Source organism: Anopheles aquasalis, chromosome 2, assembly GCF_943734665.1.
Source record: "Anopheles aquasalis chromosome 2, idAnoAquaMG_Q_19, whole genome shotgun sequence".
Lineage (NCBI taxonomy): Eukaryota > Metazoa > Arthropoda > Insecta > Diptera > Culicidae > Anopheles > Anopheles aquasalis.
In genome coordinates, this window is record NC_064877.1 from 52,916,892 (window position 1) to 52,931,524 (window position 14,633).

The 14,633-nt window shown below is 41.0% G+C and overlaps 7 protein-coding genes across 7 annotated transcripts; 6 read left to right on the forward strand and 1 right to left on the reverse strand.

The window, feature by feature from the left end:
* The first annotated feature begins 501 nt into the window (after positions 1-501).
* Positions 502-1,194, forward strand: LOC126581353 (larval cuticle protein A2B-like). The gene has a single exon (XM_050244941.1). The coding sequence runs from the start codon at positions 502-504 to the stop codon at positions 1,192-1,194; it is 693 nt and encodes a 230-aa protein (XP_050100898.1).
* A 1,680-nt stretch (positions 1,195-2,874) lies between these two features.
* On the forward strand, positions 2,875-3,567 carry LOC126581316 (larval cuticle protein A2B-like). Its single transcript, XM_050244884.1, has one exon. The coding sequence runs from the start codon at positions 2,875-2,877 to the stop codon at positions 3,565-3,567; it is 693 nt and encodes a 230-aa protein (XP_050100841.1).
* A 1,680-nt stretch (positions 3,568-5,247) lies between these two features.
* LOC126581405 (larval cuticle protein A2B-like) lies at positions 5,248-5,940 on the forward strand. Its single transcript, XM_050245023.1, has one exon. It carries the CDS (start codon positions 5,248-5,250, stop codon positions 5,938-5,940), a length of 693 nt encoding a protein of 230 aa, XP_050100980.1.
* Positions 5,941-7,620: 1,680 nt separating this feature from the next.
* Positions 7,621-8,313, forward strand: LOC126581211 (larval cuticle protein A2B-like). Its single transcript, XM_050244713.1, has one exon. The coding sequence runs from the start codon at positions 7,621-7,623 to the stop codon at positions 8,311-8,313; it is 693 nt and encodes a 230-aa protein (XP_050100670.1).
* A 1,680-nt stretch (positions 8,314-9,993) lies between these two features.
* Positions 9,994-10,686, forward strand: LOC126581317 (larval cuticle protein A2B-like). Its single transcript, XM_050244885.1, has one exon. The coding sequence runs from the start codon at positions 9,994-9,996 to the stop codon at positions 10,684-10,686; it is 693 nt and encodes a 230-aa protein (XP_050100842.1).
* Positions 10,687-12,366: 1,680 nt separating this feature from the next.
* On the forward strand, positions 12,367-13,059 carry LOC126570748 (larval cuticle protein A2B-like). Its single transcript, XM_050228723.1, has one exon. The coding sequence runs from the start codon at positions 12,367-12,369 to the stop codon at positions 13,057-13,059; it is 693 nt and encodes a 230-aa protein (XP_050084680.1).
* An 87-nt stretch (positions 13,060-13,146) lies between these two features.
* LOC126570745 (uncharacterized) lies at positions 13,147-14,631 on the reverse strand. Its single transcript, XM_050228720.1, has 5 exons — positions 14,588-14,631; positions 14,208-14,526; positions 13,899-14,134; positions 13,639-13,836; positions 13,147-13,573 (listed from the first exon to the last, which is right to left on the reverse strand). The coding sequence occupies exons 2-5, from the start codon at positions 14,466-14,468 to the stop codon at positions 13,351-13,353; spliced, it is 918 nt and encodes a 305-aa protein (XP_050084677.1). The 5' UTR covers positions 14,469-14,526; positions 14,588-14,631; the 3' UTR covers positions 13,147-13,350.
* Positions 14,632-14,633: the final 2 nt, after the last annotated feature.

Consider the following 14,633-nt stretch of genomic DNA (forward strand, 5'->3'; position numbering starts at 1 on the left):
TACTAAAAAAGCACTACTTTTAATGTTCAAATTGGAACCAACTATTCCGGAAAGGAATAACTTAATTGATTACTAAATGCGCTTGGACTCGTAGTACATAATTCAATTTACGCTTTGCAAAGTAAAGAATGAAAAGAGAAGAGAAATGTTATTGAATATCTAATGAAACCACTTTTCCCGTAAACGTGTTAAACATTGATTGCAAAAGAACATGAACAGCAGGAGAGAGAGCAGAAAATAATTCTGAAATGGTCTTAATGTTGACTTACAATATCGGCATGGTATTACAAGAAAGTAGATCACTAAAATCAAGGACAACCGGGGGCTCGTTCCTTTCAACGTGAAAACAGGTGCGGCTGTAGTATATAAGCCATGCCCACCATATCGATGAAGCATTCACTATCCATACGATCACGTGTTCACAGCCTCTCCAGGATCATATTTGTTCCAGGGATCGTCTCTAATATTCGATTACAGTATTGTGATTCATCAATTGGCGTAATGGCCTTCAAGTTCATCGCATTTGCAACGCTGATCGCTGCTGCCAGCGCAGGACTGCTTCCGGTAGCACAACATGGAGCCATCGCGACATCACACTCTACCATCCAGCACCATGTTGCTCCAGCTGTCCATCATGTAGGAGCTATCCATGCTCAACCCGCTGTGTATCATCACACTCCTGCTGTTGTTAGGACCATCGCGCAACCTACGATCGTCAAGTCAGTAGAGCATCACGCGCCCGCCAATTACGAGTTCTCTTACTCCGTCCACGATGGACACACCGGAGACATCAAGAGCCAGCACGAAACTCGCCACGGAGATGAGGTACATGGTCAGTACTCGCTGTTGGACTCCGATGGTCATCAACGTATCGTCGACTATCATGCTGATCACCACTCTGGATTCAACGCGGTCGTCCGTCGTGAGCCTACCGGTGTGAAGATCGCTCAGCCAGTCCACAAAGTGGTTGCTCAGCCAGTGCACGTGTCGAGCTATGCTCATGCTCCAGTCGCTCATTCTACCATCCAGCATCATCATGCTGCCCCCATCGCACACATTGCTGCTCCCATCGCGCATCATGCTGCTCCGATCGCCCACATTGCTGCTCCGCTTGCGCATCATGCTGCTCCGATCGCTCACTCCACCTCCAGCATTGTTCATGGAGCCAGTCACCTAAGCCATCATCATTACTAGAAGTCTCTAGCAAATGAATGTAGTATAATGAGTGGATTAGTTCGAACAAGCAAAAATCAATACATGCAAGTTTCATAAAAATATCTTTCCGCGTATTCGTTTTATTTGCGACTTATTAATCTAAATGACTATCTAATGATGGAATCATATCGAATGATGATCAAGTTCATTCTGATTCGGTAGCTATAGAATATTTATTCTTGTACCACATCTACTCTAAGTAGAGAACAAGTTAATCTATTTATTTGATTGAATGAATGAATTGAATTTGATTCAATTGTGTCAGTCTTGTTAGATGCCATGATAAAGACCATTGAAGTGTAACTGTGTGGTTGATATGCTTTACAGTATCTATGACACAAATGATTAAATTGAAAGAAATTATCGAAAATCGGTACAAGGTATGTACTTGTGCTCTCCGATGATGCAATACCTATTGTTTGCTATGGATGTACACAGTTAGACTTGTAAGAAGTATCTTCAAATTATGGTTTAAGTAGTACAAACGAAAATGAAAGTTGAGATAATAAATGTGCTAAAGCTTGAAAGATTGTAGCTGCAATCATTATCTGCATCGTCTTTTTATCTTTGATTCTGTATAAGAACGTGTTTATGCATGAAGCACATCACATCATCTTTAAGTAAGAAAGGAGAAGTAGGGTAAGATCGTAGATGATTAAATTGGTCACAATAGAAGAGTTTGAATTTGATTTGTAAATTATCATTTTTACCCTTTGTCCAGCAGATGATCTGAAGCAGGTTCTGTGTTGTTCTAAGCTCTACACTATGAGAGTATTTGGAGCTCGAGAATGTGCGCGGAAGAGGAAAACGGGATGTCCTTCGTTTTTCGTTAGTCATTTTTGTCGTTTCACATGTGTTGTACGTCGTTTCACTATCCTGAGCCAAAAAATGTTTGGCAAGTTTCCCAAAACATATTTTTCTCGCATTCGTCAGATAATCTTGTGCAGATACGAGTGCGTTTCTTACATTTGGCTTTAACATCTCGTGATCTGCACGTATTGTTATGGGCAAAAAGGCTATAAATTCTGAATGATTGGTACACACGGAAACTTTAATGGCCATATGCTGAGTAGCTAACGTGATGTTCGAGATTTTTTAGTTCATAAATTAAGCATATAAAGCAATTTGGTAAAATGTATATAATATCTCTTAAAAGGCTACTAAAAAAGCACTACTTTTAATGTTCAAATTGGAACCAACTATTCCGGAAAGGAATAACTTAATTGATTACTAAATGCGCTTGGACTCGTAGTACATAATTCAATTTACGCTTTGCAAAGTAAAGAATGAAAAGAGAAGAGAAATGTTATTGAATATCTAATGAAACCACTTTTCCCGTAAACGTGTTAAACATTGATTGCAAAAGAACATGAACAGCAGGAGAGAGAGCAGAAAATAATTCTGAAATGGTCTTAATGTTGACTTACAATATCGGCATGGTATTACAAGAAAGTAGATCACTAAAATCAAGGACAACCGGGGGCTCGTTCCTTTCAACGTGAAAACAGGTGCGGCTGTAGTATATAAGCCATGCCCACCATATCGATGAAGCATTCACTATCCATACGATCACGTGTTCACAGCCTCTCCAGGATCATATTTGTTCCAGGGATCGTCTCTAATATTCGATTACAGTATTGTGATTCATCAATTGGCGTAATGGCCTTCAAGTTCATCGCATTTGCAACGCTGATCGCTGCTGCCAGCGCAGGACTGCTTCCGGTAGCACAACATGGAGCCATCGCGACATCACACTCTACCATCCAGCACCATGTTGCTCCAGCTGTCCATCATGTAGGAGCTATCCATGCTCAACCCGCTGTGTATCATCACACTCCTGCTGTTGTTAGGACCATCGCGCAACCTACGATCGTCAAGTCAGTAGAGCATCACGCGCCCGCCAATTACGAGTTCTCTTACTCCGTCCACGATGGACACACCGGAGACATCAAGAGCCAGCACGAAACTCGCCACGGAGATGAGGTACATGGTCAGTACTCGCTGTTGGACTCCGATGGTCATCAACGTATCGTCGACTATCATGCTGATCACCACTCTGGATTCAACGCGGTCGTCCGTCGTGAGCCTACCGGTGTGAAGATCGCTCAGCCAGTCCACAAAGTGGTTGCTCAGCCAGTGCACGTGTCGAGCTATGCTCATGCTCCAGTCGCTCATTCTACCATCCAGCATCATCATGCTGCCCCCATCGCACACATTGCTGCTCCCATCGCGCATCATGCTGCTCCGATCGCCCACATTGCTGCTCCGCTTGCGCATCATGCTGCTCCGATCGCTCACTCCACCTCCAGCATTGTTCATGGAGCCAGTCACCTAAGCCATCATCATTACTAGAAGTCTCTAGCAAATGAATGTAGTATAATGAGTGGATTAGTTCGAACAAGCAAAAATCAATACATGCAAGTTTCATAAAAATATCTTTCCGCGTATTCGTTTTATTTGCGACTTATTAATCTAAATGACTATCTAATGATGGAATCATATCGAATGATGATCAAGTTCATTCTGATTCGGTAGCTATAGAATATTTATTCTTGTACCACATCTACTCTAAGTAGAGAACAACTTAATCTATTTATTTGATTGAATGAATGAATTGAATTTGATTCAATTGTGTCAGTCTTGTTAGATGCCATGATAAAGACCATTGAAGTGTAACTGTGTGGTTGATATGCTTTACAGTATCTATGACACAAATGGTTAAATTGAAAGAAATGATCGAAAATCGGTACAAGGTATGTACTTGTGCTCTCCGACGATGCAATACCTATTGTTTGCTATGGATGTACACAGTTAGACTTGTAAGAAGTATCTTCTAATTATGGTTTAAGTAGTACAAACGAAAATGAAAGTTGAGATAATAAATGTGCTAAAGCTTGAAAGATTGTAGCTGCAATCATTATCTGCATCGTCTTTTTATCTTTGATTCTGTATAAGAACGTGTTTATGCATGAAGCACATCACATCATCTTTAAGTAAGAAAGGAGAAGTAGGGTAAGATCGTAGATGATTAAATTGGTCACAATAGAAGAGTTTGAATTTGATTTGTAAATTATCATTTTTACCCTTTGTCCAGCAGATGATCTGAAGCAGGTTCTGTGTTGTTCTAAGCTCTACACTATGAGAGTATTTGGAGCTCGAGAATGTGCGCGGAAGAGGAAAACGGGATGTCCTTCGTTTTTCGTTAGTCATTTTTGTCGTTTCACATGTGTTGTACGTCGTTTCACTATCCTGAGCCAAAAAATGTTTGGCAAGTTTCCCAAAACATATTTTTCTCGCATTCGTCAGATAATCTTGTGCAGATACGAGTGCGTTTCTTACATTTGGCTTTAACATCTCGTGATCTGCACGTATTGTTATGGGCAAAAAGGCTATAAATTCTGAATGATTGGTACACACGGAAACTTTAATGGCCATATGCTGAGTAGCTAACGTGATGTTCGAGATTTTTTAGTTCATAAATTAAGCATATAAAGCAATTTGGTAAAATGTATATAATATCTCTTAAAAGGCTACTAAAAAAGCACTACTTTTAATGTTCAAATTGGAACCAACTATTCCGGAAAGGAATAACTTAATTGATTACTAAATGCGCTTGGACTCGTAGTACATAATTCAATTTACGCTTTGCAAAGTAAAGAATGAAAAGAGAAGAGAAATGTTATTGAATATCTAATGAAACCACTTTTCCCGTAAACGTGTTAAACATTGATTGCAAAAGAACATGAACAGCAGGAGAGAGAGCAGAAAATAATTCTGAAATGGTCTTAATGTTGACTTACAATATCGGCATGGTATTACAAGAAAGTAGATCACTAAAATCAAGGACAACCGGGGGCTCGTTCCTTTCAACGTGAAAACAGGTGCGGCTGTAGTATATAAGCCATGCCCACCATATCGATGAAGCATTCACTATCCATACGATCACGTGTTCACAGCCTCTCCAGGATCATATTTGTTCCAGGGATCGTCTCTAATATTCGATTACAGTATTGTGATTCATCAATTGGCGTAATGGCCTTCAAGTTCATCGCATTTGCAACGCTGATCGCTGCTGCCAGCGCAGGACTGCTTCCGGTAGCACAACATGGAGCCATCGCGACATCACACTCTACCATCCAGCACCATGTTGCTCCAGCTGTCCATCATGTAGGAGCTATCCATGCTCAACCCGCTGTGTATCATCACACTCCTGCTGTTGTTAGGACCATCGCGCAACCTACGATCGTCAAGTCAGTAGAGCATCACGCGCCCGCCAATTACGAGTTCTCTTACTCCGTCCACGATGGACACACCGGAGACATCAAGAGCCAGCACGAAACTCGCCACGGAGATGAGGTACATGGTCAGTACTCGCTGTTGGACTCCGATGGTCATCAACGTATCGTCGACTATCATGCTGATCACCACTCTGGATTCAACGCGGTCGTCCGTCGTGAGCCTACCGGTGTGAAGATCGCTCAGCCAGTCCACAAAGTGGTTGCTCAGCCAGTGCACGTGTCGAGCTATGCTCATGCTCCAGTCGCTCATTCTACCATCCAGCATCATCATGCTGCCCCCATCGCACACATTGCTGCTCCCATCGCGCATCATGCTGCTCCGATCGCCCACATTGCTGCTCCGCTTGCGCATCATGCTGCTCCGATCGCTCACTCCACCTCCAGCATTGTTCATGGAGCCAGTCACCTAAGCCATCATCATTACTAGAAGTCTCTAGCAAATGAATGTAGTATAATGAGTGGATTAGTTCGAACAAGCAAAAATCAATACATGCAAGTTTCATAAAAATATCTTTCCGCGTATTCGTTTTATTTGCGACTTATTAATCTAAATGACTATCTAATGATGGAATCATATCGAATGATGATCAAGTTCATTCTGATTCGGTAGCTATAGAATATTTATTCTTGTACCACATCTACTCTAAGTAGAGAACAAGTTAATCTATTTATTTGATTGAATGAATGAATTGAATTTGATTCAATTGTGTCAGTCTTGTTAGATGCCATGATAAAGACCATTGAAGTGTAACTGTGTGGTTGATATGCTTTACAGTATCTATGACACAAATGATTAAATTGAAAGAAATTATCGAAAATCGGTACAAGGTATGTACTTGTGCTCTCCGATGATGCAATACCTATTGTTTGCTATGGATGTACACAGTTAGACTTGTAAGAAGTATCTTCAAATTATGGTTTAAGTAGTACAAACGAAAATGAAAGTTGAGATAATAAATGTGCTAAAGCTTGAAAGATTGTAGCTGCAATCATTATCTGCATCGTCTTTTTATCTTTGATTCTGTATAAGAACGTGTTTATGCATGAAGCACATCACATCATCTTTAAGTAAGAAAGGAGAAGTAGGGTAAGATCGTAGATGATTAAATTGGTCACAATAGAAGAGTTTGAATTTGATTTGTAAATTATCATTTTTACCCTTTGTCCAGCAGATGATCTGAAGCAGGTTCTGTGTTGTTCTAAGCTCTACACTATGAGAGTATTTGGAGCTCGAGAATGTGCGCGGAAGAGGAAAACGGGATGTCCTTCGTTTTTCGTTAGTCATTTTTGTCGTTTCACATGTGTTGTACGTCGTTTCACTATCCTGAGCAAAAAAATGTTTGGCAAGTTTCCCAAAACATATTTTTCTCGCATTCGTCAGATAATCTTGTGCAGATACGAGTGCGTTTCTTACATTTGGCTTTAACATCTCGTGATCTGCACGTATTGTTATGAGCAAAAAGGCTATAAATTCTGAATGATTGATACACACGGAAACTTTAATGGCCATATGCTGAGTAGCTAACGTGATGTTCGAGATTTTTTAGTTCATAAATTAAGCATATAAAGCAATTTGGTAAAATGTATATAATATCTCTTAAAAGGCTACTAAAAAAGCACTACTTTAAATGTTCAAATTGGAACCAACTATTCCGGAAATGAATAACTTAATTGATTACTAAATGCGCTTGGACTCGTAGTACATAATTCAATTTACGCTTTGCAAAGTAAAGAATGAAAAGAGAAGAGAAATGTTATTGAATATCTAATGAAACCACTTTTCCCGTAAACGTGTTAAACATTGATTGCAAAAGAACATGAACAGCAGGAGAGAGAGCAGAAAATAATTCTGAAATGGTCTTAATGTTGACTTACAATATCGGCATGGTATTACAAGAAAGTAGATCACTAAAATCAAGGACAACCGGGGGCTCGTTCCTTTCAACATGAAAACAGGTGCGGCTGTAGTATATAAGCCATGCCCACCATATCGATGAAGTATTCACTATCCATACGATCACGTGTTCACAGCCTCTCCAGGATCATATTTGTTCCAGGGATCGTCTCTAATATTCGATTACAGTATTGTGATTCATCAATTGGCGTAATGGCCTTCAAGTTCATCGCATTTGCAACGCTGATCGCTGCTGCCAGCGCAGGACTGCTTCCGGTAGCACAACATGGAGCCATCGCGACATCACACTCTACCATCCAGCACCATGTTGCTCCAGCTGTCCATCATGTAGGAGCTATCCATGCTCAACCCGCTGTGTATCATCACACTCCTGCTGTTGTTAGGACCATCGCGCAACCTACGATCGTCAAGTCAGTAGAGCATCACGCGCCCGCCAACTACGAGTTCTCTTACTCCGTCCACGATGGACACACCGGAGACATCAAGAGCCAGCACGAAACTCGCCACGGAGATGAGGTACATGGTCAGTACTCGCTGTTGGACTCCGATGGTCATCAACGTATCGTCGACTATCATGCTGATCACCACTCTGGATTCAACGCGGTCGTCCGTCGTGAGCCTACCGGTGTGAAGATCGCTCAGCCAGTCCACAAAGTGGTTGCTCAGCCAGTGCACGTGTCGAGCTATGCTCATGCTCCAGTCGCTCATTCTACCATCCAGCATCATCATGCTGCCCCCATCGCACACATTGCTGCTCCCATCGCGCATCATGCTGCTCCGATCGCCCACATTGCTGCTCCGCTTGCGCATCATGCTGCTCCGATCGCTCACTCCACCTCCAGCATTGTTCATGGAGCCAGTCACCTAAGCCATCATCATTACTAGAAGTCTCTAGCAAATGAATGTAGTATAATGAGTGGATTAGTTCGAACAAGCAAAAATCAATACATGCAAGTCTCATAAAAATATCTTTCCGCGTATTCGTTTTATTTGCGACTTATTAATCTAAATGACTATCTAATGATGGAATCATATCGAATGATGATCAAGTTCATTCTGATTCGGTAGCTATAGAATATTTATTCTTGTACCACATCTACTCTAAGTAGAGAACAACTTAATCTATTTATTTGATTGAATGAATGAATTGAATTTGATTCAATTGTGTCAGCCTTGTTAGATGCCATGATAAAGACCATTGAAGTGTAACTGTGTGGTTGATATGCTTTACAGTATCTATGACACAAATGGTTAAATTGAAAGAAATGATCGAAAATCGGTACAAGGTATGTACTTGTGCTCTCCGACGATGCAATACCTATTGTTTGCTATGGATGTACACAGTTAGACTTGTAAGAAGTATCTTCTAATTATGGTTTAAGTAGTACAAACGAAAATGAAAGTTGAGATAATAAATGTGCTAAAGCTTGAAAGATTGTAGCTGCAATCATTATCTGCATCGTCTTTTTATCTTTGATTCTGTATAAGAACGTGTTTATGCATGAAGCACATCACATCATCTTTAAGTAAGAAAGGAGAAGTAGGGTAAGATCGTAGATGATTAAATTGGTCACAATAGAAGAGTTTGAATTTGATTTGTAAATTATCATTTTTACCCTTTGTCCAGCAGATGATCTGAAGCAGGTTCTGTGTTGTTCTAAGCTCTACACTATGAGAGTATTTGGAGCTCGAGAATGTGCGCGGAAGAGGAAAACGGGATGTCCTTCGTTTTTCGTTAGTCATTTTTGTCGTTTCACATGTGTTGTACGTCGTTTCACTATCCTGAGCAAAAAAATGTTTGGCAAGTTTCCCAAAACATATTTTTCTCGCATTCGTCAGATAATCTTGTGCAGATACGAGTGCGTTTCTTACATTTGGCTTTAACATCTCGTGATCTGCACGTATTGTTATGGGCAAAAAGGCTATAAATTCTGAATGATTGGTACACACGGAAACTTTAATGGCCATATGCTGAGTAGCTAACGTGATGTTCGAGATTTTTTAGTTCATAAATTAAGCATATAAAGCAATTTGGTAAAATGTATATAATATCTCTTAAAAGGCTACTAAAAAAGCACTACTTTTAATGTTCAAATTGGAACCAACTATTCCGGAAAGGAATAACTTAATTGATTACTAAATGCGCTTGGACTCGTAGTACATAATTCAATTTACGCTTTGCAAAGTAAAGAATGAAAAGAGAAGAGAAATGTTATTGAATATCTAATGAAACCACTTTTCCCGTAAACGTGTTAAACATTGATTGGAAAAGAACATGAACAGCAGGAGAGAGAGCAGAAAATAATTCTGAAATGGTCTTAATGTTGACTTACAATATCGGCATGGTATTACAAGAAAGTAGATCACTAAAATCAAGGACAACCGGGGGCTCGTTCCTTTCAACGTGAAAACAGGTGCGGCTGTAGTATATAAGCCATGCCCACCATATCGATGAAGCATTCACTATCCATACGATCACGTGTTCACAGCCTCTCCAGGATCATATTTGTTCCAGGGATCGTCTCTAATATTCGATTACAGTATTGTGATTCATCAATTGGCGTAATGGCCTTCAAGTTCATCGCATTTGCAACGCTGATCGCTGCTGCCAGCGCAGGACTGCTTCCGGTAGCACAACATGGAGCCATCGCGACATCACACTCTACCATCCATCACCATGTTGCTCCAGCTGTCCATCATGTAGGAGCTATCCATGCTCAACCCGCTGTGTATCATCACACTCCTGCTGTTGTTAGGACCATCGCGCAACCTACGATCGTCAAGTCAGTAGAGCATCACGCGCCTGCCAACTACGAGTTCTCTTACTCCGTCCACGATGGACACACCGGAGACATCAAGAGCCAGCACGAAACTCGCCACGGAGATGAGGTACATGGTCAGTACTCGCTGTTGGACTCCGATGGTCATCAACGTATCGTCGACTATCATGCTGATCACCACTCTGGATTCAACGCGGTCGTCCGTCGTGAGCCTACCGGTGTGAAGATCGCTCAGCCAGTCCACAAAGTGGTTGCTCAGCCAGTGCACGTGTCGAGCTATGCTCATGCTCCAGTCGCTCATTCCACCATCCAGCATCATCATGCTGCCCCCATCGCACACATTGCTGCTCCCATCGCGCATCATGCTGCTCCGATCGCCCACATTGCTGCTCCGCTTGCGCATCATGCTGCTCCGATCGCTCACTCCACCTCCAGCATTGTTCATGGAGCCAGTCACCTAAGCCATCATCATTACTAGAAGTCTCTAGCAAATGAATGTAGTATAATGAGTGGATTAGTTCGAACAAGCAAAAATCAATACATGCAAGTCTCATAAAAATATCTTTCCGCGTATTCGTTTTATTTGCGACTTATTAATCTAAATGACTATCTAATGATGGAATCATATCGAATGATGATCAAGTTCATTCTGATTCGGTAGCTATAGAATATTTATTCTTGTACCACATCTACTCTAAGTAGAGAACAACTTAATCTATTTATTTGATTGAATGAATGAATTGAATTTGATTCAATTGTGTCAGTCTTGTTAAATGCCATGATAAAGACCATTGAAGTGTAACTGTGTGGTTGATATGCTTTACAGTATCTATGACACAAATGATTAAATTGAAAGAAATTATCGAAAATCGGTACAAGGTATGTACTTGTGCTCTCCGATGATGCAATACCTATTGTTTGCTATGGATGTACACAGTTAGACTTGTAAGAAGTATCTTCTAATTATGGTTTAAGTAGTACAAACGAAAATGAAAGTTGAGATAATAAATGTGCTAAAGCTTGAAAGATTGTAGCTGCAATCATTATCTGCATCGTCTTTTTATCTTTGATTCTGTATAAGAACGTGTTTATGCATGAAGCACATCACATCATCTTTAAGTAAGAAAGGAGAAGTAGGGTAAGATCGTAGATGATTAAATTGGTCACAATAGAAGAGTTTGAATTTGATTTGTAAATTATCATTTTTACCCTTTGTCCAGCAGATGATCTGAAGCAGGTTCTGTGTTGTTCTAAGCTCTACACTATGAGAGTATTTGGAGCTCGAGAATGTGCGCGGAAGAGGAAAACGGGATGTCCTTCGTTTTTCGTTAGTCATTTTTGTCGTTTCACATGTGTTGTACGTCGTTTCACTATCCTGAGCAAAAAAATGTTTGGCAAGTTTCCCAAAACATATTTTTCTCGCATTCGTCAGATAATCTTGTGCAGATACGAGTGCGTTTCTTACATTTGGCTTTAACATCTCGTGATCTGCACGTATTGTTATGAGCAAAAAGGCTATAAATTCTGAATGATTGATACACACGGAAACTTTAATGGCCATATGCTGAGTAGCTAACGTGATGTTCGAGATTTTTTAGTTCATAAATTAAGCATATAAAGCAATTTGGTAAAATGTATATAATATCTCTTAAAAGGCTACTAAAAAAGCACTACTTTTAATGTTCAAATTGGAACCAACTATTCCGGAAAGGAATAACTTAATTGATTACTAAATGCGCTTGGACTCGTAGTACATAATTCAATTTACGCTTTGCAAAGTAAAGAATGAAAAGAGAAGAGAAATGTTATTGAATATCTAATGAAACCACTTTTCCCGTAAACGTGTTAAACATTGATTGCAAAAGAACATGAACAGCAGGAGAGAGAGCAGAAAATAATTCTGAAATGGTCTTAATGTTGACTTACAATATCGGCATGGTATTACAAGAAAGTAGATCACTAAAATCAAGGACAACCGGGGGCTCGTTCCTTTCAACGTGAAAACAGGTGCGGCTGTAGTATATAAGCCATGCCCACCATATCGATGAAGCATTCACTATCCATACGATCACGTGTTCACAGCCTCTCCAGGATCATATTTGTTCCAGGGATCGTCTCTAATATTCGATTACAGTATTGTGATTCATCAATTGGCGTAATGGCCTTCAAGTTCATCGCATTTGCAACGCTGATCGCTGCTGCCAGCGCAGGACTGCTTCCGGTAGCACAACATGGAGCCATCGCGACATCACACTCTACCATCCAGCACCATGTTGCTCCAGCTGTCCATCATGTAGGAGCTATCCATGCTCAACCCGCTGTGTATCATCACACTCCTGCTGTTGTTAGGACCATCGCGCAACCTACGATCGTCAAGTCAGTAGAGCATCACGCGCCCGCCAACTACGAGTTCTCTTACTCCGTCCACGATGGACACACCGGAGACATCAAGAGCCAGCACGAAACTCGCCACGGAGATGAGGTACATGGTCAGTACTCGCTGTTGGACTCCGATGGTCATCAACGTATCGTCGACTATCATGCTGATCACCACTCTGGATTCAACGCGGTCGTCCGTCGTGAGCCTACCGGTGTGAAGATCGCTCAGCCAGTCCACAAAGTGGTTGCTCAGCCAGTGCACGTGTCGAGCTATGCTCATGCTCCAGTCGCTCATTCTACCATCCAGCATCATCATGCTGCCCCCATCGCACACATTGCTGCTCCCATCGCGCATCATGCTGCTCCGATCGCCCACATTGCTGCTCCGCTTGCGCATCATGCTGCTCCGATCGCTCACTCCACCTCCAGCATTGTTCATGGAGCCAGTCACCTAAGCCATCATCATTACTAGAAGTCTCTAGCAAATGAATGTAGTATAATGAGTGGATTAGTTCGAACAAGCAAAAATCAATACATGCAAGTCTCATAAAAATATCTTTCCGCGTATTCATTTTATTTGCGACATAATGATCTGAATGAGAAGATATCTTAAGTGATGTAATAGATTAACAGAATAAATGGTGACCACCATCTTAAAATCAATTGTTTCACTAAGATCGTATAGAAATATTTGATAAAAGAGTAACTCTTTAAGCCATCTGCAACTTTCTACTACAAATCATCCTGATGTGTCCGATTAGAGTTAGGATAGCTGATTTTTTGTTGCTGGTTTACTGGATAGCCATAGTGTCCTGCTCACTGGAAGGTAACCTATTTTGGTGAATATACGAATTGACTGTTCATTTGACGGAGAGATAAACGCTAGGGCATGTTGGTTGTCCTGGAACGCTATCTTTTTCGTTATTGCTTTAGCGAGCGTGCTCCCATAGCCTCTTTGTGTTCTACTAGGTATCGTATACAGGTGCCTGAATTAGGATAGAATCCTTATAGATATTAATAAGCATTGATGATGTCATGTGGCCATACATACCCGACACTGTCATGGTCGTTTTTAAAAACACATGCGACCAGGGATTCATCCTTTGTGTCAAACAATCCAAATCCTCCATTAACACGTATAGCCGTTTCAATATACCATTTGGATTGTTCGTAGCGATACGGCCAAGTATCGTTCAGGAATTGTGCGTGTTCTTCTTGCAGCGGACGCAATGTTACATCCTGAGGAACGCTGTATGGGATACTGTGCATATTAGGAGCCTGAATACCGGCTTATTACTGATTTTACACTACCTGTAGGTAACTTTACTGGCTTTTTGTTTTGGCATCCAGTAATTTAAACAATCAGACCAGACTTGTAGCTTTAGATTTCGCGATTCTGCTGCTTGTGATAAATGTTCTTGAATTTCATTATTTGCTTCAATAACGAACACAGGATGCAGCTTCCATTTAATATATTTCGTAACACGGATTGCTTCAGTCAATTCGATGGGCGGATTTTGTAGCGTATGAGGAATAATGAAGATGTCCTGTTCACAAAAACAGCTGTTAATTTAGAGTCGAGCGCGAAATCGATCGTTTATTGTTTGAGTATTTGCTTACCTTGTCTGGACCGATGGCTACGAACGTAGCATGCTGCTTAATATCCCGATCCTTTAGCACATAGATTGATTTGCGAAACCTATGTGAAGCATTCTCTAACTCACTATCACAAATAATGGCTTGCATTCTTTTAATATTTTCCAACAATAAAACAAACTGAACGGTAGATGGCAGGTGACGCTCATAAATTGATATGAGTTGATTTACTTCATCTGCGCTCGCTAGACGCAAAGGTTCCTCTAGTTCAAGATTGCAGCTCATCGTGCGGCTTGTGCTGGGAGACTGATGCCACGGAACACTTGACCGCGTTCGCTACTTTCTGGAAAGGAAAGATAAGATAACACGGCCGCGGGCAACACAATAACTGTGCAATCTCTTACTTATTATCTTTATATTCTCTTAATCGTAACCAGTTTGGTGGTGTGC